Source organism: Phytophthora cinnamomi (genome assembly GCF_018691715.1).
Source record: "Phytophthora cinnamomi strain GKB4 chromosome Unknown Contig5, whole genome shotgun sequence".
Lineage (NCBI taxonomy): Eukaryota > Oomycota > Peronosporomycetes > Peronosporales > Peronosporaceae > Phytophthora > Phytophthora cinnamomi.
In genome coordinates this window covers 614617-635870 of record NW_027150938.1, presented here as the reverse complement: position 1 = coordinate 635870, position 21254 = coordinate 614617, and the positions used below count along the sequence as shown (strand labels likewise).

The 21254-nt window shown below is 54.3% G+C and overlaps 10 protein-coding genes across 12 annotated transcripts; 8 read left to right on the top strand and 2 right to left on the bottom strand.

Annotated features, from left to right (window-relative positions):
* Nucleotides 1–85: 85 nt before the first annotated feature.
* Nucleotides 86–1138, top strand: IUM83_09809 (Purine nucleoside phosphorylase I, inosine and guanosine-specific; the record flags this gene model as incomplete). Its single annotated transcript, XM_067934278.1, has 1 exon — nucleotides 86–1138. The coding sequence occupies one exon, from the start codon at nucleotides 86–88 to the stop codon at nucleotides 1136–1138; it is 1053 nt and encodes a 350-aa protein (XP_067799362.1).
* Nucleotides 1139–1323: 185 nt separating this feature from the next.
* Nucleotides 1324–2382, top strand: IUM83_09808 (Tubulin-tyrosine ligase family; the record flags this gene model as incomplete). Of its 2 annotated transcripts, none has more annotated exons than XM_067934277.1 (1): nucleotides 1324–2382. In XM_067934277.1, one exon carries the CDS (start codon nucleotides 1324–1326, stop codon nucleotides 2380–2382), a length of 1059 nt encoding a protein of 352 aa, XP_067799363.1. The 2 variants fall into 2 exon arrangements, with proteins under 2 accessions (XP_067799363.1, XP_067799364.1); XM_067934276.1 differs by having other exon boundaries at nucleotides 1987–2382.
* Nucleotides 2383–3205: 823 nt separating this feature from the next.
* Nucleotides 3206–3695, top strand: IUM83_09807 (uncharacterized protein; the record flags this gene model as incomplete). The annotated part of the gene is made up of 2 exons (XM_067934275.1): nucleotides 3206–3271; nucleotides 3339–3695. The coding sequence occupies 2 exons, from the start codon at nucleotides 3206–3208 to the stop codon at nucleotides 3693–3695; spliced, it is 423 nt and encodes a 140-aa protein (XP_067799360.1).
* Nucleotides 3696–4108: 413 nt separating this feature from the next.
* IUM83_09806 (Protein phosphatase 2C) lies at nucleotides 4109–5291 on the top strand (the record flags this gene model as incomplete). Of its 2 annotated transcripts, XM_067934273.1 has the most annotated exons (4): nucleotides 4109–4434; nucleotides 4507–4609; nucleotides 4679–5187; nucleotides 5258–5291. In XM_067934273.1, 4 exons carry the CDS (start codon nucleotides 4109–4111, stop codon nucleotides 5289–5291), a joined length of 972 nt encoding a protein of 323 aa, XP_067799382.1. The 2 variants fall into 2 exon arrangements, with proteins under 2 accessions (XP_067799382.1, XP_067799381.1); XM_067934274.1 differs by lacking the exon at nucleotides 5258–5291 and having other exon boundaries at nucleotides 4688–5191.
* A 284-nt stretch (nucleotides 5292–5575) lies between these two features.
* IUM83_09805 (uncharacterized protein) lies at nucleotides 5576–6106 on the bottom strand (the record flags this gene model as incomplete). The annotated part of the gene is made up of 1 exon (XM_067934272.1): nucleotides 5576–6106. The coding sequence occupies one exon, from the start codon at nucleotides 6104–6106 to the stop codon at nucleotides 5576–5578; it is 531 nt and encodes a 176-aa protein (XP_067799359.1).
* Nucleotides 6107–6330: 224 nt separating this feature from the next.
* IUM83_09804 (uncharacterized protein) lies at nucleotides 6331–6567 on the top strand (the record flags this gene model as incomplete). The annotated part of the gene is made up of 1 exon (XM_067934271.1): nucleotides 6331–6567. The coding sequence occupies one exon, from the start codon at nucleotides 6331–6333 to the stop codon at nucleotides 6565–6567; it is 237 nt and encodes a 78-aa protein (XP_067799402.1).
* Nucleotides 6568–7927: 1360 nt separating this feature from the next.
* On the top strand, nucleotides 7928–9187 carry IUM83_09803 (PDZ domain; the record flags this gene model as incomplete). Its single annotated transcript, XM_067934270.1, has 2 exons — nucleotides 7928–7950; nucleotides 8047–9187. The coding sequence occupies 2 exons, from the start codon at nucleotides 7928–7930 to the stop codon at nucleotides 9185–9187; spliced, it is 1164 nt and encodes a 387-aa protein (XP_067799361.1).
* Nucleotides 9188–13288: 4101 nt separating this feature from the next.
* On the bottom strand, nucleotides 13289–14705 carry IUM83_09802 (putative myblike DNAbinding protein; the record flags this gene model as incomplete). Its single annotated transcript, XM_067934269.1, has 2 exons — nucleotides 13289–14497; nucleotides 14565–14705. The coding sequence occupies 2 exons, from the start codon at nucleotides 14703–14705 to the stop codon at nucleotides 13289–13291; spliced, it is 1350 nt and encodes a 449-aa protein (XP_067799403.1).
* A 1653-nt stretch (nucleotides 14706–16358) lies between these two features.
* IUM83_09801 (Leucine-rich repeat, ribonuclease inhibitor subtype) lies at nucleotides 16359–17586 on the top strand (the record flags this gene model as incomplete). The annotated part of the gene is made up of 2 exons (XM_067934268.1): nucleotides 16359–16480; nucleotides 16551–17586. The coding sequence occupies 2 exons, from the start codon at nucleotides 16359–16361 to the stop codon at nucleotides 17584–17586; spliced, it is 1158 nt and encodes a 385-aa protein (XP_067799388.1).
* Nucleotides 17587–18149: 563 nt separating this feature from the next.
* Nucleotides 18150–20832, top strand: IUM83_09800 (Chloride Channel (ClC) Family; the record flags this gene model as incomplete). The annotated part of the gene is made up of 8 exons (XM_067934267.1): nucleotides 18150–18174; nucleotides 18237–18420; nucleotides 18495–19158; nucleotides 19230–19553; nucleotides 20171–20236; nucleotides 20309–20458; nucleotides 20530–20571; nucleotides 20668–20832. 8 exons carry the CDS (start codon nucleotides 18150–18152, stop codon nucleotides 20830–20832), a joined length of 1620 nt encoding a protein of 539 aa, XP_067799391.1.
* Between the last annotated feature and the right edge of the window lie 422 nt (nucleotides 20833–21254).

Genomic DNA, 21254 nt, shown 5'->3' with positions numbered 1-21254 from the left:
GCTTCTTCTGGTAGAGCCACTTCTCAATCCGCCGCCTGGAGCCACAGCGCCTCCTTCTCCCAGCGCCAGCCGCACGCAAGCAACCATGATGAACGACCTCCCCCAGACCGCGTCACCGTTGCCGGCGCACGTGACTCGCCAGCGCCAGAGTCACAGCGCGGACGGCATGAGTCCGCGCGCTGGACACCCCACCGTCAGCTCTGTGGCCACGCTCGCCCGCACGGGCGACAAGTCTGCGCACCACGCGCGCCGCGTGTCGACGGGTCAAATGGCCGACGAGACAGTCCCCAAGGAGCGCATCGACGTCATCTACGAGTACCTGCAGCAGCGCGTGTCGAGCCGGCCGCTCATCGGCGTCGTGTGCGGCTCCGGCCTCGGCGGGCTCAGCAACTGCCTGAGCAACACGGAGACCATCAAGTACGAGGACATCCCGCAGTTCCCTCGCTCGACCGTCGAGGGCCACGCCGGAGAGCTCGTGTTCGGCGACCTGGAGGGCCTCCGTGTCGTGTGCATGCGCGGCCGCTTCCACTGCTATGAGGGCTACGCCATGCGCGAGACGGCGCTGCCGATCCGCGTCATGTACCTCCTGGGCATCAAGTACCTGCTCGTGACCAACGCCGCGGGCGGCCTGAACCCGGACTTCAACGTGGGCGACGTCATGATCCTCAACGACCACCTGAACATGCCCGGGCTGTCGGGCCAGCACCCGCTCATCGGGCCGAACGACACCCGCTTCGGCGCGCGGTTCACGCCGCTCTCCAACTGCTACGACAAGAAGCTGCAGGACCTGGCCGTGAGTGTGGCGGAGAGGCTCGGCCTCGCGCCCAAGCTCCGGAAGGGCGTGTACTGCTTCGTCTCCGGCCCCACGTACGAGACGCCGACCGAGTGCCGCTTCCTCCGACTGGTGGGCGGAGATGCTGTGGGCATGAGCACAGTGCCCGAGGTGGTCGTGGCCGCGCACTGCGGACTGAAGGTGCTCGGCCTGTCGCTCATCACCAACAAGGCGCTCTTCCCCGGGGAAGAGCGCGAGGCGGCCTCCCACGACGAAGTGCTCGAGGCTGTGCAGGCCACGCAGCACGACATCGAGACGTACGTGCGGGACCTGATCGTGGCTGTAGGTAAACAGCACGATCCGTAGGAGCCTTCTAAGTTATAGCTCGGCTAAGCGTCGCCTAATAAACGAAATAAGAGCCGCGAATCTCGCTGACTAGCATACATACGATCGGAGACTGAGTCGCTGAAGTCAGAGTGATTGTCACTTCAACTTGAAGTCGGATTCCGCATTCTTCATTCCGCACTCAGCAGCACAAGCGGTTCATCGCCATGGAGACGCCGCATCAAGAAGGCAGCAGCACACCGCACGACAGCAGCATGTCGTCCCTGCACAGGCGCTTCCAAGCCAACCTCTCGCGGCTGGACGAGCAGGTGCAACATCCGCTCGACGAGAGTCAAGTGGCCCAGTTGCGCAGTGAGCTGGCAGATCGAGATCGACTGCTGCGGGAGCAGGACGTCGACATGGAGCAAGCGGCGCAGACGATCGAGATCCTCATGCAGCAGGTGCAAGCGTTTCAAAAGCTGGAGGCACGGGTGGAGCAGGCTCAGCGCGACGCGGAAGCGGACGAAATGCTTTGCCACGTTCTTCGTGAGGGTGACGACGGCGGCAAGGACACTGACGATGAGGTCGTGAAGCAGCTGCGGGTCGAGCTGCAGAGTGCTACTGAGGCGCAGCAGCAGAGTTCGCGCCTGATCTGTGATCTGGAGGAGGAGAGGGTGTGGCTGAAGGAGACCGCAGAGATGCTGAGCGCCGAGCTACATGAGCTGAAGGAGGCCAAGTGTGATCTGGTCGGTAAGATGCAGAGTGAGCAGGAGGCTGTCCATCAGTTGGAGATGGTGAAAGGCAAGGCTGACGAAGAATTGGACCGGCTCAAGGCAATGTCAAGTGTGCGCGAGGAGATGTTAACCGTCTTGCAAACTCAAGTCAAGGTCATGCACACGGACAACCAGAAGCTTGAGCATGCAATCACGTCTTGCCAGCGATCGGCGGACCAGCGATTCCAACTGCTAGAGAAGCACCGGCAAAGCCTTGAGGCGGAGAACTGTCATCTTCGTGGTGAACTTTCAAGCCTCAAGCAAGATTACACTCGATTGAGCAGCAAGCTTCAAGATATAGGGAACGGAGAGTTCGACATGGAGAAAGACCTGGACGGTGACGGTCTACAAATCGCTGAATATACGGCACAACTGAACAGCGAAGCTGCTCCCGTGATGGAGCTAGAACAAGTCGTGACGACAACGACAGCTTCGTCAACAACTACGACGGATCTGGATCAAGAGAATTTCCGGGGGCAGGCCGTGGCTGCAAGCGCCGGCATCAACCAGTAAGTACTGTGGAGTTGCTCCACCCTGCCGCAGCTAACCAGGCAAGGTTTAACCCATCAGGCAGCAAGATCAAACCAAGAACGTGTCGGCATTCCTACTGGTCAAGCGCCTCGAACTCTTACTGAATACACAACTGGATGACCTCGTCGCTCGGCGCGACAATCTAAGGTATGCTGTATTCGCTTGTCACCAGGGAAGCAAACCCTACGAAGTAACAAAAGAATTGTACTGCGGTGTATTTTGTTGTATTTTGGTTCCAAAAATACTAGCGACAGTGAGTCTGGTGATGCCTGCAGCGACTATGATGAAGAATCTGGTACCAACGATGCAGGCCAAGCGTAGTAAGGTGCATGGAGACGAAGCCGACGCAGAGTGTTCTCAGGCTGGACGTCATTCATAGTCAAATCGTGTTTTTTGGTAGACGACTCGTATTTTCCTGCGGTGGTTCACATGAGTCGCTTTAGCTTCCATCTCGATGCATTCATGTGCCTGCTTATATTGTACATGTACTTCAGCCAAGCACACTTGCTGAATGGTACACACCAGCTCACGTTACGCAGCAACTACAACCGCAGATCCAGCTGACAAACTCCGACACGTCATTATTCCTGTCACTCGACCGAGGTCATTTTCATTATCGCCAATGGCTGCGCGAGTATGGCGGCGGTGCTGTTTCATGGCGAAGACCCCACCGGCACGGACACTTCAGCCATCCAGACATAGTGTGCTGTTGCAGAGGAGCCTCTCAAGTATATTTGACGTATCCCCCACGCCCAGCAGCAACCGCGAGAAGGGACTCGCGTTTGAGGCGCAGGTTGTTACGCTCATGCAGTCGCTCAACTGTGAGCTGCAGGCGACGCAGCAGTCGCGAGACGGCGGCATCGACCACCAGGTGTGATGTGCAACTGCATCAGCTTAGACCTTGCCTGATCCTAGTCTAATGCTGCTGCTGCCTTCAGGGCTCGTGGACTCTACCGGACCTGGAGGTGGAGGTGGTGACGCAGTGCAAGAACGAAAGCAAGCCGGTGGGCGTCCACTACGTGCGCGAGTTTCACGGCGTGTTGAGCTTCTTCCCGCCCACCACCGTGGGGCTCTTCGCCTCAGCCTCGGGCTACAGCATCTACGCGCAGCGGTTCTTCCTGCGCATGGCCCACCCGGCCATCCTGTGCTCCGTGGACACGGACTCGGGTCGCCTCTCGTCCTTCCTACTAAATGACCGCGCGCAAACGCTGCTGCCCAAGCTCACCGTCGGCTCGCTGTTCGTGGACCAGGAGCACGCGCTCGTGCTCACCTACGGCGACCGGGTGCTCGGCTGAGGAGCTACAGCAGCTGAGCTCAAGAGCGCTCCATCCGAGTCGTCGCAGCGCAGTCCGCTGCATTTTTTTTCACGTCCAGTCAATAGAGCGTCCGCCACCGAGAGAATCCAAGCGCATGATCGATCCTCGTTTTGCTTCATGCCTCCACGACGCGGCGGTCATGTCGCCGAATCCGGTGAGCTCGTTTGGCGCTTAATCCCGACAGACACGGTACTACGTCCGTGGGTGGACCTATTACGTCGTGCCGGCTCAGTACTGGTTAAAATCCGGCTGTAAATTCCGCCATTGGCCAATACCCCGAGTTACTAACGCACACAGCAGCGGCCTCAGTCACATCCCCAACAGCCATCGCCGGCGCCGATCGCTCTCGCGTCGATCCTCGTCGTCAGCCCTCTCAGCCCTCCCTGAGCCCCATGGCGGCATCGCTGGACCTCGCGAGTCTGCAGTCCATGGCGCAGACGCTGCGCGGCAGCTTCCTGAGCCAAGCGCTGGTGCTGCTGCTGCTTGTGCTGCTACTGCGCTACGTGGCCGCGTCCTGGCGCGCCGGCCTGGCGCCCTACGAAGTGCAGATGTGCCCGCCCGTGAACCCGCACGTGCACTACCGCTACGGCGTTTCGCAGATGCAGGGGCGGCGGCCGTACATGGAGGACCGCCACACGGCGATGGCGGACCTGAACGGCGACCCCAAGCAGAGCTTCTACGGCATCTTCGACGGCCACGGAGGCGACGGCGCTGCAAAGTGAGGATCTCAATTGTGCTACAGTGGTTGAGTATCTCTGGTGCTGATGCTAATGTCGGTGTTGGGCTGCAGTTACTGCGTGCAGGCCATGTGCCAGAATGTCATCAAAGAGCCGACGATCAACAAGGAGCCGGTGGAAGCGCTGAAGAACGGGTTCCTGCGCACCGACCAAGAGGTTGATTGCAAATGTTTTATTTTACTCTTGTGGCGGTGGACTGAGTGCACTGTTTTGTTGATGTCACAGTATTTGCAGATTGCGAACCGCAAGAACTCCGAGGATGGAACGACGGCTGTTGTAGTGCTGACGCAGGGCGACGAGATCTTTGTGGCACATACGGGCGACTCTCGAGCCGTGCTGGTGCATCGCAGTGGCAAGGTGTCGGTGCTGACGTCGGACCACAAACCGAACCGGCCGGATGAACGTCGTCGAATCCAAGAGCTCGGAGGATCGGTGGTGTTCTGGGGTGTGTGGCGCGTCGAGGGCATTCTGGCAGTGTCGCGCGCTATTGGCGACCGCATGCTCAAGCCCTTCGTTGTGGCAGAACCTGAGGTGAAGAAGTTCACGCGAACGGAAACGGATCGTTACGTCGTTCTAGCTAGCGACGGAGTGTGGGACACGGTTTCTAACGATGACGCTGCACAACTGGTGCTCAAGTACGAAGACCCTCAAACCGCAGCACAGCGTATCATGGAAGAAGCCTACGCGCGCGGAAGCATGGACAACATCTGCGTCATGGTCATTGATTTGAGAGAGTAAGTGCGGCATTTGGTGGGTTTGCTTATGAAGCGTAATTCAAACCTGTTTGTGGGTATGTGTATCCAGGGAAACGAACGAGTGCTCAGCAAAAGACGCCTAATTTGACTACTTAGTGAACTCGGTGATAGAACGAGAAGATAGCAAGTTGTGGATAAGTGTTGATGCAAACGACCACGAGCGAACATGATATACACATATCCGCTGACAAGCTCAAGTGAACGCCGCGCCTCTCATTGTCTCACTCCATTTAGAAGAGACGACCACGTTCATGAACCGAGCATGCCAAACCAAAGAAAAAATGCCAATAGATTAGTCTTCAAGTTGAAGCACCAAAACAGTGGTGTTGTAGCCTTTGTGACGTGTTACCCTAACAGAATCTGTTCTTTACTTGAACGTTGGAGGCGAAGGCTTGCATAGCTCTTTGTGGAACTGGGGCTTCACCACGGGGTCCATGTTCGCCGAGCTGTCAGTAACGTAGCGCACCTTTACGAGGGCTTCGCCCTCGTTTGTCCAGCGTTCGCGATGTCTCTGAAGCTCCTCACCGCGCATCGTCCGTCCTTTTAATTCGCGTGGGGCCGCAAATTCCGTCGGCTGGCTCGAGTTGTTGTACACCGACTGCGACATCGACTGCCACGTCGACGGACCTCTCGTTTTGTCAGCACCTACGAGTTCGTGGTAGTTGAACTTGGACGTCTCATTAAGGTCGCGAAGTCCCGCACCAAACTCCTGCATCTTGACACGCGCGCCTTGGTGCATCTGAACGCGCGTGTTGCTGGTATAGTTGGCACCGCCATCCCGCGTATCCTTCACGGCTCCAGGGCGATACTCCTCCTCGACGAAATTACCCACGAGGGTCTTGCATTCGTACGACCGCTTACCTCCGCGTAGGATGTTCGAGCCGCCGCCTCCCAACATGCTGATGATAGATTGGCAGCGAGGAGAAATGAAGCCTTCCGCCCAGGAACGTGCAAGTTGCCATTTATATCTGCGTTCTTATGCGCTAACTACAGCTCGCTCTGATTGGGCAGTTCGAAAAGCGAAAGGTCTCAAGTTCGAACCAGGGCAATTGTCGCTTCAATCAAACGGTACTTTCTCGCACTCATTCCTTGGCACCGTTGCTCGAACGCTGCAAGGATACCATGTCCCGCCTCCAGATCGAGGGCGGGAACGCGAAGAAGGACGGCTGCGGCAAGAAGAAGCGCACGAGCAAGATGAAGCAGCCGACCATTGATGTAGCTGGATTAGTAGGGAGTGATGACGAAGTGCCCCTAAAGGACGTACTGCGACAGAACAAGATGCACCTGTTCGAGTGCCATCCTAGCTCTGGAGGGAGTTCGCGAGGAAGCCCCGATTATCTTCTGCAGGAAGAAAGTTGACGCATTCGTCGGAGCGATCTTGGCTGCCCCCATGAATTCGACACGATGTTCACACGGGTGGCACTGCCAACGTGCTGCCCGTCGCAGATCTGTATGTGTTCAAGCTTCGAACGGACAAGCTGAAGATTGTTATCGAGCCACCCCTAAACAGTGTGAAATTGGTATGGCACCCAGCAGTCCCCAGCTACGTGCATCCCACTGACGTGGTACTCCGACGAGCACGCCAAACCGAGGGTCTCCTAATTTTGCGCGCTACCTCGCAAACTACGTTCCAACTCCCACACGGGAACGTGATGCCGACCGATATCGTTAGTCAAGTGTCTGAGGCGGCTGGCAGCGTCTTTTTTAAAGATCACATGAGTTGCCTTTCATCAGTATTGCATTATCGTACACACTACTGTAGTTGTGTGGTTTCTCTCGTATCTCTCTCTTACATGGTCCTTCACGTAGCGGGCACTACCAACCACTTCTTCGCTTCGCGGCACATGCTCACACCGAAAAATGGCTCGCTCTGATTGGCCACTTCAAAACGCGAAAGATCACAAGTTGAAGTGCTCCGCACCTGAACCAAGCAAGCAAGGACATACCGGAGATATCTTACGCATTCAGACTAAAGCACAAAGAGACAAGGTTGGCATGCGGCCGTCCATGAGGAGGACATGCTTGGTTCAGTCAGTGCGTCACACGTCATTAGCGCTCCGAGCTGGCCGTTGCAAACACTGATGGAGCGATGCACCGAAACCACAGCGCGATGTAGTCGGCAGAGAGTCTACTCCGGTCTACAGAGACTTATGCGCACACATCGAGCTTGGGTCTTTATCTCAAAGCGAGAAGATAACTGCATCTGAAATTACCACCAACTTGGATACTTGGCTTACTGTTGGAGTCGATTCCCGTCCTTGTCGAGCACAGCAAAACAATCGTTTGTGCCTCCTGGTTACTTACAGCCACCACCTCTCCCGCGCAAACGGACAAGGACAGTCGCCATTGCAATGCAAGCTGCTCAGGTGAACCACTAGCGGGGCGTCCGTTTTGCCGCCCGGCGTAGCGGGCTCCACCAGCAGAGGCGCCAAAGTGTCTCTCAGGCCAGGACGAAACGGCCACCGCGACACAGACCCTCTCCAGGCGCATATTGCATTCCTAAAATTCGGGCTCGTGGCGGGCCTCTCCATACAGCCGCCAACAAATCAGACCTGTCGAAGCGCATGTCTAATTGGATTTTCTCTCCGCCCTCGCATACAAACACGCAGTCATTCCGAAAATCACTCTTATATCCGCGCGGGGCGTCGCTGCTCCCACTTGCCATTCCGAGCCGTAGTGCAGGCCCGACCGAAGCAGCAGCGCGACGCACAGGGACACCATGGGCGAGAGTTTGACCGTCAGGTAGGCGCGCCTGACGCCCGCGCACCCCTCGCGTCCGGTCGCTCGAAGGGAAGCGCTACTACACGATGATACTGACGCGTTGCTGTCTGCCGCCAGACTGTTCGTGCGCACGCAGACGTACGACATCCCGTGCGACCCGCGGCAGCCCGCCAAGTGGCTGCTGATGCAGGCCAAGACCATCCAGCGCTCGGGCCAGAAGCACACACCGCCCGAGGACGAGCTGGAGGTGCTCTTCAACCGCACGAGCCGCCAGGTGATCGACCTGGACGCGTCCATCGGCAGCAGCGTCTCGCCCATGGACGTGGTGGACGCGCGCACGCTGCTGCAGACGCCCGACACGTCCTACAGCAGCGCCATGTTCCCGTGGCTGCGCTCGTACCCAGGCGGGCTGCAGCTCTCGGGCGACAAGATCGACTCGTCCAACGGGCTCTTCTTCCAGCAGCTCTACGCCTTCACGCTCATCGGCAAGCGCACGCCCGTTTCCGCGGCGCAGCGCAAGCACAAGCAGGACCAGGATACCTTCCTCTCACTGCTGCACACCTACGTCATGGGCAACTACGACCAGGACCACCGGTCCCACCCGCAGCCAGCAAGCGCTCCGGTCAATGGGCGGTACACTGCGCCGTCCGCGCGGGTCAATGGCGCGCGCGGACCCACGGCTAGCAGCATGTACGTGCCGTCGTCCAGAGAGAACCACAACACTGCAGCGAGACGAGCGACATCACCGGTGTATCCTCCAGAGCACGACCCGAGCGGTTTCTCGGACTCGGGCTCGGACAGCAGCGTGGAGGACGCGCCGGCGTACCCAACGCGCTCCTCGCTCACCAACGAGTACGGCGCTGGACCCCAGCGGATCCCAGCGCCGTCGAGTCCTGTGCAACAGGTACCCACGGTCCCGTCGCCGTCGATCCCGCGTCCGCAGAATGCGCTGGACGGGATGGAGAATGTGTTCGATATTGTATTCAAGCAACAGGCTATTGGTATGAAGCTCGGCGCGGACGAGACCAAGCAGTTTGCGATTGTCAAAGAGTGCTTCGAAGGGTCCGAGGCGAAGCGGTATCCTGAAATTCAGAGCGGCGTGGTTATTCTTGCGGTGAACGGGCAGGAGGTGAGCGGTCTTGGGCTCTCGCGCGTGCTGTATCGATTACGGGAAGCACCGCGTCCTGTGGTTGTGCGCTTTGGCCGAATGTCGACTCGTCAGTTGATGGAGCGACGCAAGGCTCGCGGTCCGTGGTGAAATACTGGTAAAGAAGCTTCAGCATCAGCGTGGCGGCCAACAAAGCAAGCAGGATTATGCGCTTTGTATTGGCGAGCGTGTTCTACTACTATCGACAGAAAGAGATAGCAATGCCGTCGAGTTAGCAAGATTGCTTTCAATTCAATAACGCCCGGATGGCAATGCAAATACGCAAAAGGCTGGTTGACTTGTTCCGATACCAAAACTGCAGCTAGTGCTTGCCACAGCTATTGGGCAAAAAGTCCTGGGTAATAACGCTACACTAGTCTCAAATTGTCGGCGCCAAAGTAAAGCGATTACTTCGCTTGCTGTCTATGGATCAGCAGTCGAGCAGCCTCAAAGACGCCGAACAGTTTCCAAGCACGCCAATTCTTTTCTGATTTGTAACCATCGTATTTTTCGGTTTTTACTGAAGGTCGGCCGATAGCATTCAGTGATGCAGCCAAGCGAGCTTGAAGGAGTAGTCGTAGCCTACTTACAGCAAAAAAGCATCAACATAACTGTTACAGTTCTGCTAGTGATAATAAATCCGTGCGATCAGTGCACCCGAGTGCTGCAGATGCCTGGACACTGTACTACATGTACTATAGTATTAAACCCAAACACCAATTTGCACCGGACTGCTTCTCTAGGATATACGCAAGTGAGAGCTCCAACAAGCAGGGCAACAAGAAAACTAATACAAAAAGCGAGACGAGCTGTGCTACGCCTACATTTCTTAAAAATCACTGTATAGATATACTTCGAAGTTCGAAGTATTTGAGCAGGAGGAAGACTCCACGCTCACGAAAGTGCTACAACGATAGCAATAATTTGACAGAAAATTGGTAATCGTGCAGCGGTGTCGTTGTTAGCAGGATTTTGCTCAATGGAGCAAAGCAATGCTCGTGCTGTGCATGAGTTACGGTGACTACACAAAGCACAGCTAAAATTCCGCTTCGCCTCGTCACTACTGCTGCTACCTGCTAGAATGGGAACATGAAAAATGCAATACCGTTCGGAAGACCTCCCAAGATACTTTCCTGTAGACCTTCGTGATCACAAACCAAGTCGTCTTTGTTTTAGTTGCGCAGTCGTGCTTGGGCCCTGTAACCAAAGGAAGTGAGAGTGCAGTACAAGCGCGGATTTGGCGGTAGGTTGACCTCGCTTGTTTGAGTTTTCTTCGCTGAAGAGGTTGCGATGGTCTGTATCCTTGAAGGAGGCACCGTTGCTACGAATTCAATTGAATCGCTCGTGAACCCCAATGTGTTGAGTTGGTTCGCGGACTTTAGGGCCCCGCTTGATTCTCAGTTCGATGATTTTTGTATTTTGGAAGTTGATTGGGCAAGAATGTAGCTTCTCCACCAGTCGTGAGTAAAACGAAATTCTATTTTTTTTTTACCATATACTTCTGTATTGTGATAACTTTAGTTTGTGCGCTCCACCGTTTAAGTAAATTGCGAGATATTTGCTGAAAATTACGCGGTCCGCGGATTTGAGCAAGTTCGCTCACGGAGAGGGCCTTGAGTAAGTCCATGAGGTAAGCTCAACCGTAGTTTTGCGATCAAGACTGTGGTGGCTGCCACGCACACACAGCCAACTTGCTCAACGCTCTCCGGATCTAGGCACGGTCTGCACGCCATCGACACGCTGAGTAGTGGCGCTAACCCTCCTTAGGCAGGTTATCGCGGGTGATTGTACTTGCTCCCTTCTTGCCGAGCACTAATTGCCTTTGCAACTTGCTTCCTTGTTTAGCGTTGTTTGCCTTGCAACTTGTCCACGTTTCTTTTACTGCTTTCGCAGTAAGTTGCACAATGACAAACACGACTACGGGGTGCAACTTGTGTGCCGTAGCGCTAATGTTGCCTAATGTAGTGCGAGTGTAGCTGAACGTCGTTTGATGACAAACTCGCCAGGAGAAGCAGGCACAGTTCTTATTTACGAACTGCGAATTCTTACGAACTGCGAATTTCGAACTCAGAACTCCTGGAGGCACTGTATCGGCGACACAAACTCGCCACTCTTGAGCAGGATGAAGACTCGAGTTCATTCTGCACCTTTACCAGCAGATCGAAGGCTTGCGCAACCATGCGAGCTTTCACGCTTTCGTCACTATGGTACAAGGCTACTGCGCTATGGAATCGTTGCCAGAGTGGCCACCGGAGTCACTACTCCGTGGAACGAGTGCTCGCTCTGGAGGAGTATATCCAGCGAACCTCATTCTTGCGCGCATTTGCTGTGTTTTTTTACACCGATTCCTGCGACGGCAGTGGCTCTGGTCATTGACTGAATCCCGTTGCGTTCGCCGTCAGAGGGCTGGCAGGCTAACTACACGCTCTGGGTTCGATTGTTTTTAACGATGTCCACTGTCTCAATCGGACTGGTCTTCCAAGTGAACGGAATTGTTGTAAAGAACACCATCTCGAATGGTGCGGCATTCTGCGTCTGCTTGAGCTCGGGTTTCGCTTATACAGTCGTGCCCATTGCCGTTGCAGCGCTATTAAAATTTCCCATTCCGTTTGGATGGGTGATTATGGTCGGGCCGTACATCACGATTTTCTCGACAAATACCACTCTCTCTATTGGTATTTCTGAAATAAAGAAGTCACCAGTCCTACAAAAACAATTATTCACTCTGCTACTTATTTATTGTGCTCGCTCAGGGACTTGTGGCTGTAGCGTATCCGATTTTCAACGCCATTTTCATACACCTGTCAGGAATCAGCCAGACCCTTTTCGTCTTTGTGATGCCATGATCAAGTTTACCACCAAACAGATCATCGCAAGCTCAGCCAAGAGTCTACACGAATACGTTGGCCTCATTGTAGTCTTCTCGGTGGACGTCTCCAACGTGTTTTACGTTGCTATTTGCATGCAAATGGCAACGTCGACGACCACGGCTTTGACATTCATTGCGTCCGACAGCTTTCACGGCGTGTTGGCTCTCCGTGACATTTTTCACCATCAGACCGTAGGTCAAGCAGGCATACGCGAGAGCAGAGTGTTCGATAAGCCGCCTACCGAATATTTGCGAGATCTACATTCCTCGATTTATTCAACAATTCATTATCAAGAGTCGATATCATCCCAGCGGATTCGAGCGATTTCGCCCTTCCCGTTTCAATTATCTCGCGAAAGTAGAGACTTTGTAGAAAACTTGCGGAAAGCGCGAGTGTCTTCCCGCCAACCTAGCCCCGCTACCGTTATTAACCTGGCATCTAAGTCAAGCGTCAGGGTATCGAATGTTGGGGAGACGAAAAACACAGGAAACCGGATTGCCGTAGCATCTACACTGAATCCGCCAAGCGCAATAATGGAAACGGGAAGCAAACTTCACAACGAATGTCATCTAAGCCAATTATCACTGCTGCGAACCAAAACGATTGATCTGGATACATTACCACAGAATCAGCAACAGTCAAACGCTAGCTTTGCACCTTCATCTTCAACAATTGTAAGGCGCTGAATTCTAATCCTGACGAAGAAGCTGTGTATGACGCGCTGCAAACACTGTTTCACTCCGAATATGTGCTTTTAGCTGAGTATATCGAGTTCATGCTACCAGTCCTTTATTCTATGTACCTATCGGCACTCTTTCATCTACCAGTTATCCACATACCTAAGCACTGACGGAGCAGAAGCTGAAGCAGACAGTAGCAAGTAACCTGGTTTTCGCAGTTGTCGAGTTTGTAGCATTCATTGGTCTGGTCATTGCATTAAAGCGGAAATTTGGGTTTTCTCCTCTGTATCAACTAGCATTTGTGCTAGAAGCACAGTTTTCCACTATCCAAGGGCACCTCACCGTGTGGAACTTTTATATTTTGCATCTCCGGTTTAAACATTACGGTACCCCCCCACACACACACTCCCTCCATGATACATTCCTAGTCCAGCTGATAGATCAACTAACACTTTCGTTTGTTGTTGCAGGCGTCGATTTTGATGCTCCGTTTACCTAAGGAGGCATACGACCAACAACAGTGACGTCTCCACTTCTCTCCTTTGGCTCCTGCCCGGGCTTCCACCGCAAAAACTTTTATATGTGGCTTGCTCAAAGCTACGAAGCTGTGTTGCTACGATATGCAGCATACCTAGAAAATATAGTGCAAGCGTAGACCCTTGTCACTCGGCATTATGCAGAAGTGGCATTGCTTCTCCGTCAGAGCTAGGGCTTCCCTCACTCGATGCCACAGACTCCCCATAGTTATCGGTGTCGTACCCGTCTAGGCTCAGAGATCTAGGATCAAGTCGGCGAGACTCTCGGGAGCGAGTAAGCGCCGCCCGTCTGAATCCGTAAAACGTGCCCGGCGACCGTGTCGAATCCACGCGGTCGAAGCGCCACCCCAGGTGCTGGTAGCACGAGTTGCAATGCGTGATACTCCAGGCGTAACCTGCAAACCACGTGTCCTGCGTACTCCGATCCATATGTACAAACACGTGAGCACGGTCGACCTCACGCAGAGTCAGCACTTGGAAGACATGGCCTCCGGGGTTGACAAAGGTGCCACCAGCCGCCCCACGCGCCGTCATGCTGAAAATCTCGCGCGTGTTTGCAATTAAAGAGCCGCACATGGAGCAGAAGATGTCCTCCTCGACCTGTTCAAGCAGCTCGATCTCCCGCCGCAGTATCCGCACAGTGGAGTTCAGACTCAACAACTCCAGGCGCTGACTCCAGTCCAACGGCAGGTTCCCAGCTACCCAGTACGCAAACAAATTCGGGTCCTGCCTGTCGCTAGGCAGCGCCAAATAATGCACCAACGGCGCCTTCTCGCCCTCTTCTTCACCCCCTCCGTCCCCACTTAATCCTTCCACTTGCGGCTTGCGGAACCAGTCCCCGTGGATATTGGACAACAGCATGTTCTGGATCTTCTGCACCAAGACACGGGCGTCGTACAACGCGTAGGTGCCGCGCCCCCAGTAGGCCGGGAACTGCCTCCCGCGCAGCCTGCGGAGGCTCCGCTTCCTGTTTTGCTCCACCTGCTCCTGCTGGTCCTGCTGGTCCTCGCGATGCCAGCACAAACTGTCGAGCGGAATCGGCTGCGCTCTGTCCTGCGGCAGGATCTCCACCTCCCCCCACAGTATCGCGGCGCTCGGCTCTGCGCGCAGCCTCTGCCTCAGGCGGAAGCGCTGCCTGGCCGCGCCAGTCATGCGCGCGCTGTGGTCCTCCACGCTGAACCTCTCGACGCGCACCGTCGAGCCATAGTGGGGCCCCGTCTGGTGCGGGGGCAGCACGGCCAGCAGCGCGCCCTCCGTCTCCAGCAGCTCGCGGATGCCGCCGGCCGTCGCGTCCGAGAGCACGCGCAGCGGCAGGTCGTCGCCTGGGAACAGAACCTGAAGCGCCAACTGTCAGTGGGGTGGGGTGCCTCTCAGTGAGCTAGAGACGGCGGCTGGAGCGTACGATGTCGGGCAGGTACACGAGCGGGAGCGTCAGGACTTGGCCGTCCGGGTGGAGGGAGAGCTGGCGGTGGTCCACAGCCTCCAGCGGCCCCAGGTACGCGTGCGCGTCTCCATCTGCATCGCCCCCATCGACCGCAGCCATTTTCAATTATGTGGTGTACGGTACATCAAAGGACGTTTCTTTGCCAAAAGCGCGCAAATTGGGGCAAAGGCACTCAAATTGGGGCAAAGGCAGACGTTCCCCGTTTTTTAAAGCCCTTTAAAAAGGGCGGTATGATGGGTTGAATTCGCTCGCGCTGGCGTTGGTGGCCGAGCGCCTGGGTTTTGGCCGTGGAGCTGGCTGCATCCGACGGTGCGAGTGGCGACTGCGTGTTGAAAGATCACAAGAACGTCTGCCGTGAGAATAGCCGAGCGGTTGGCTGCTGACGTCGGCTAAACCTGGAGGAAATTGGCGCTGACTTGCACGCCATCCGGCTGGTGGTTGGCGTGACTTCCTCCTACCTCTGTTTCGCACTCGCTTTGCTCGTTAAAGCGGGTCACTTCAACTTGCCCAGACTACAACCGAAGGATAAAATAATCGCTTCCAGCTGCGACCTAGAGCGTACCATAAACTCACCAAAACACTCCCACACGGTGACTTTGCGCGCGAGGATCAACAGCAAAGGCTTGGCCGAACCCATGGTGTTAGCGTTTGCTTCATCCCTGTTTGTGGCAACTACTAGTACTTGACGAGGAAGGTTCGTTATTTAGCATCCCCTATACGCTTTTAGCAAGCGAACGGCAGGCGCTTCAAGTCGGCTATCCAAACCAACGACCTACGCTTCATCTTCACGCCAGCCGTAAGCTGTCGCTGTCGAAGGCTTTATGTTGGGGATAAGAAAGGCGTGTATCGGGTGAGTACGTGGGGCAGAAGCGATCAACGCTATGGTCGACATTGGTTGAGCTCTACACCTCGTTCGGAGCCTATGCTGTAGAGGGTTCGGAAGATGATCCCTGCCACCCAAAGATTGCTTTTGGAGGAGTAAACTTCAACACCGCATCCTTCAGCTGGATGATCAGCGCTCCTTGCGCGCACGTGGCGCGCTGTACCCACTTGATGCTCTCAAGTGCTAGGGACGTGATACCTTCCACCCGTAGCCTAACGGTCGGCAGCGTGACCAAATTCACCCACGCGGAACCTGGCAGTCCTCTTTCTTGCTTGCTGCGTGGGTGAAATTGCCCCACCGATAAGCAGCAAACGACATCGACGGGGTCCGCTTTTTCGCCTGAACCACATGACACCCGACCAGCTGGTTTGCATGGGTTCCTATAAATGACAAAAACTGATAGATAGTAATGATCCTCCAAAAACTGAATGTTTGGCTGTAACCTTAAATAGTATTTACTTACAAATGTATGTTTACGGGCCTTTCCTTTACGATATCGTTTGATATGATATACTGTCATACTCGCCTTGACTAGCTGTTATCGCAAGATCTACAATATATCATGCTATGCTGTACAATAGGATCTCGATATTTGAAATCTGTGACGTGTGAGCGCGTGGGATCAGCTTATCCGCTCTCTTTCCAGGCTTTCTGGGCGGCGCACCTGCTGGTGGGAGAGCGCTGCGTCAAATGGCGCTGGTCAACTCGCGTCCCGTCGTTGACTCACGCGCAGCTCGCTCGGGCTCCGCTGCTGTCATTTCCACTTCACTCCGGTCCGAGCCACGCGCCCGACGGAGTCCTCTCCTTACTTACTGCGCTCGTGCCACCGGCGTCAGTACTTACACCAACGCACTACCCACCGCCACACTATGAGCGCCAGCACCCTCGCGTCCGCCGCCACTTCAACTTGGTCCTCGGTGCGCCCCTCCGCCAAGAGGAGCTGGCACGCCTCCATCGACGTCAGTGCCAGACGCTCCGTGCTCCTGCACATGTAAGCCTGGCAGCTGCATCGCGACTACCAAAAGACAGGGTGCTGACCGTGTTGTTATTGCCGTCTACAGACTAATGCTGCTCAAGGCCAAGTACGGCAAAGTGGACGCCAAGATCTCGTACATCGGTCGGCGCGCGGAGCTCGCGCTGTACAGCCAGGCCTTCTCGGCGTGGGAGTACCGCAACCCGCAGACGCTCAGTCGGCGACTCCACTCGCTGGTGGTGAAGCTGCACCTGAACAATTTGGCGGTGATGGAAGAGTCGGCGTTTGCCATGGAGCAGGCGCAGATTTTCCAAGTCGCGGCGTCGCGCAAGCGCAAGTGCAGTGCGGTCGACGAATCTGTCGCTGGCAAGCGCGCTCGCTGCGAGTCCGTCGAGGTGGCGGTGGTCCCCACCACGAGCCCGTTGTTTTTCGACGGCAATCGCGACTTGTTGCAGCATGTTTGCTCCTTCCTGGCAGCCCCGGATGTGCTGCAATGCGCGGCTACTTGCACGCAAGCTGCCTCGCAACTTCCGGCGCTCGTGACGTCCATTGAGGTGTCGACAGTCGCGTTGTCGAGGCTGGCACCTACTGTCCGAGCGTCGTTCTTCGCACGTTTCCCCAATCTGGAGAAGTTCGCACTGACGGGGAGGATGCAAGCGCAACAGTTCAATTTTCAAGACGAGAAGACACTGGTCTCGCGCAACGTGCTGGTTCGCAGCGTGCTGAGCGCTTTAAACAACGCCAATCTGTCCAAGTTAGAGGTGTTTAGTCTGAACTTCTGCTATTCGGAAGGACTGAAGGATCATGTGACGAGTCAAGTGGCAAACGTGTTGGCGGGCCCCTGTAGCAACTTCCCGCGGCTACATACTCTTTCACTTGTGGGCAACTGCATCTCGGACGACGGTGTGATGGATCTCTATGATGCTATTGCTCTTCCTCGGGACACAATGGCTGGTAATTCCAGGCTAGCTCTGCTGGATCTGTCGCAGAACTTCATCGGTGAACGAGGTCACGTGCAGTTGCAGGAACTCGTGACCCAGTTCGGTAGTCGCGGCTCCGCTCTTGTTGTCAACGTCATGAACAACCTCTTGACTGTTGGTGTCGCAGCCGAGTCGTTCCAGTAGGCGCACGGCATGTATATGCTAGATTTGTGGTGTATTGTACAGGTGTGAGAGTGGTGATGCATGTTAGATTGAATGGACTCGGTTCAAATGTCAAGAATTACCATGCCTTGGCGTGTTATAAGAACTTATGGATTAAAGTGGATAACTCGGAGATACTGCGTAGTATATAAGGAAAATAGAGCAACCACTTTTCTTTTACAAGAGCAGTAGGGTGAAGCATCTTACGACGGGAGTTGCGTTGAGCGCCAAAATCGATATCCTCACAATGGGTTGTGCAAGGCGAGATAGTTCGTCGTGTCAAAAGTTTGTCGATATGGCCACCTGACAACGTGCAAGAGCTCACCTTCTACACTTTCTACGCGTTAAGAAAAAAGAGGAGGGATCTGTACTATGTATATCGATGGAGGCATCCCGTTGAAACGGACGACGGGCACCAAGAGGCGAAATGCTGGCGACCGTTCAATTCGTCAGTGATCCTCGCTCCTGGAGAGCGTAGTTGGCATCTAGATCCATCGTTTTGCACTCGCATCGGCACCGAGGTGTCGTCGAGAGCCAAGGGACGAATGTCGAGCACGCGTGGCAACTATGGTACGAGTCAGTGCGACCTCATCCGTAGCGCGCTTCGTGTACGCTAACGTTTGTGCCATTAGATGTGTGGTACCGAGCGAACTCGCCCGAGCACTACGACAAGTTGCTGCGAGGCGAACGGCCCCTCGTAGAGCTGACGATGCGCCAGCTCTGCGTTCGCTCGCTTCGACTGTGCAAGCAGCTCCCGAATTCGCCTATCACCTGGCTGTTTCTGGTTCTGCTGGGGTCCGTGGCTGCTGCCTACGGGTACGTTCGTCCACAGGACCCATCGGATATTCCGCCTAACGATGTTGTGGATTGTGTTGTTCGGGTGAGTGAAGACTGCTGGTCGACAACTGGGTCCGAACGCTCTTCAGATTCCGTCGGGTCATCATCGAGTCTGTGGGGACGGACTCGTTCGCTGGTTTCATGTGCTGGTTGTGCTGGTGCACCACTCTGTCCATGCTTGCGACCTGCTGCGGACATTTTATCTCCCCCGCTTCCGATGGTTCTGGGATTCCCGTCATGCGGGCGCTCTTTGCGGGCGTGTACCAGAACCCGGGCGATATGCTGTCGTTCCGCACACTTGTTGCCAAGTCACTCAGTACAGTGATCGCGTCCGGGTCCGGTTTATCTGTTGGACGTGCGGGGCCGTTCACCCACCTGATGGCTATGATCGGCTATCTCATGGGCAAGCTGGCGCTGTTTCGGCGGGTCAACTTTGGGCAGGAGAACTACAACTTTATTCGTGCAGCTGTGGCCTGCGGTACTACAGCAAATTTCGGTGCACCCCTAGGCGGACTGCTGTTCAGTATTGAAGTCACAGCCAAGTACTACGAGATCAAGTGCTTGTGGGAAGGCATTATTTGTTCATCCATTTGCATTTTGGTGTTCAATGTGATCACGTTTCTCAAACGCGACGTCCTCTTCGAGCGGACCACGTTTGCCGGTTTCGACATGGACTACGAGATTTTCGCGTTCGTACTGCTTGGAGTCGTCACTGGGGTATGTGCCAAAGTCCTCGTTAACAGAAAATTATGGCCAGGAGCTGTTTTCTAACAAGTGTGTCTCTTTAGATTGGTGCTGGAATTTTTTGCAGGCTAGCTGTGGTGCTCCGGTGGACGCAAATGAAGCTTTTCGCCAAGCTTGGACTCAATGGACCTTCGCTAAAGCGCCGCACAGTTCACGTGGTATCCATTTGCTTGGCTACTGCCATCTTGACGTATCCTCTCGGTATTATGCGCCTCTCAGATCGATCGATCGTGAACGAGGTGTTCCGTGACCAGAACTTGAGCTTCCCTCAGTGGACGCAGATTTCGGAGTATCCGCAAGTCACGCTCTTTGTCTACACTTTGCTCAAATTCATGACATCGCTCCTGCCGTGTGGTGCGCCGATGTCGGTGGGTGTTTTTGGACCTCTGTTCACAATTGGTGCAGCTGTCGGCCGGCTATATGGAGAAACATTGATGCGATACTGGAACCCGACACAATCTCCAGCCACTTATGCTGTTGTGGGGGCTGCTTGTTTTGCTGCCTCAGCTACGCAAACAGTATCGACGGCAGTGATCTTCTTCGAGCTCACATCTCAATTGAGTCACATGGTCCCCGTTATGACGGCGTGTACCGTATCGTATTTCGTTTGTGGTGCTATCTCACCTTCGATCTACGACGTCTTGGCTGGATGGGCGGGTCTTCACGCTGTTTGCTATGATTTGAACGAGCATGTCCTCAGTCAGAAATACGCTCTGGATTACATGAGTCCTGTGTCTGTCTTCTTCACGAAGGAAACGACATACGAGGAAGCCATCCAGGCTCTGGCAAGTGTCATTAAACGATAGTTCACTAGGAGATATATGGGATTCTTACAGTTGTGATCTCCCTTGTAGGATACCCACAAGAAGGAGGAATATTTCCCTATCTGCGACGGCGCTGAAACCCAGCTATTGATCGTTAGTATGAACATGGTTGACTTCAAGGACGAATCGATAGGGCTCACACAGCTTCTATGCTGTTACAGGGGTGTGTTCGACGCTACGATCTTGAAATTGCCGTTGCACGATTCATTGCTGCTCATCGAAAGCAGGCAAGAATCAAATCACTGGCATTTTTGTCAGAGCTGCGAACAATATGATGCTAACAAACGTTGCTGCTACAGATGCCCGATGCAAAGGATCCGAATGTGTCGCTAAGGGTCCAGCACTTGGTATCGAAGATTCTCGACATTGACAAGAAGAAAAGTGCCATGGTCGAGGACTATTCGCTCGTTGATTTTCAACCAAAAGATGCGACATCTCTTTCAAGCCCTGTAAGACCTTCTTCACGACGTAAGCTGCTGCTCCCTTTAAACTGATGATTTTGTTTGACGGTATCGTACAGCTGGAGTTGGGACCTCCGTTCCATGACTATGCGTTTACGTCGGTGCCTGTGGAAAGCTATCCGCCTCAGGTACGTTTCGCCCAAAAGTAGTGGGCAAATTTCTTCGCGACTAACAGGATCACTTTGGCATGTAAACAGGTCAGCGAGGACGTGAACCTCTATCGCGTGCACAAAATTGCGGCTATGAGCTCGTGGACGAAGGTTTACGTAGTAAGGCTCAGCAAGCTACTAGGCGTGATCAACCTCGACTCTTCTCTCACCATGCTCCGCACCGAAGAAGATCCAGTCATGCTAGCTCCATAACCATATCGAAGGTTCGCGCTGATCAGGAACTTCAGTAGCTCCATACGAATGCATTTTGCTTTTGTCCAACCTCATGTTCGCCGACTTCATGTGAGCGTCAATCAAAAAGATACTTAACCACCATTTGAGATAATCACGTTTTTAAACGTGATTATCTTTAAAAAGCTGACCAATCAAAATTCGTGCATAACCGGTAATCAAAAATTTAAAAACACTCGTAGAAAGCGAAACAACTCTAACAGCTTAAAATAAGCACAAGACACAGTTCTTCGGTTAAATCGCGATTCGTACTTAGGTTCGCAAGTATCTTTTTGTTTGACGCGGTCTCAACAAGTTTTGTACATATCCATGTGGACCTCACAAATTCTAACAGAATGTCTGTTCAATAATCGGTAGCAAAGTTATTTCTTGGTTAAGAAATA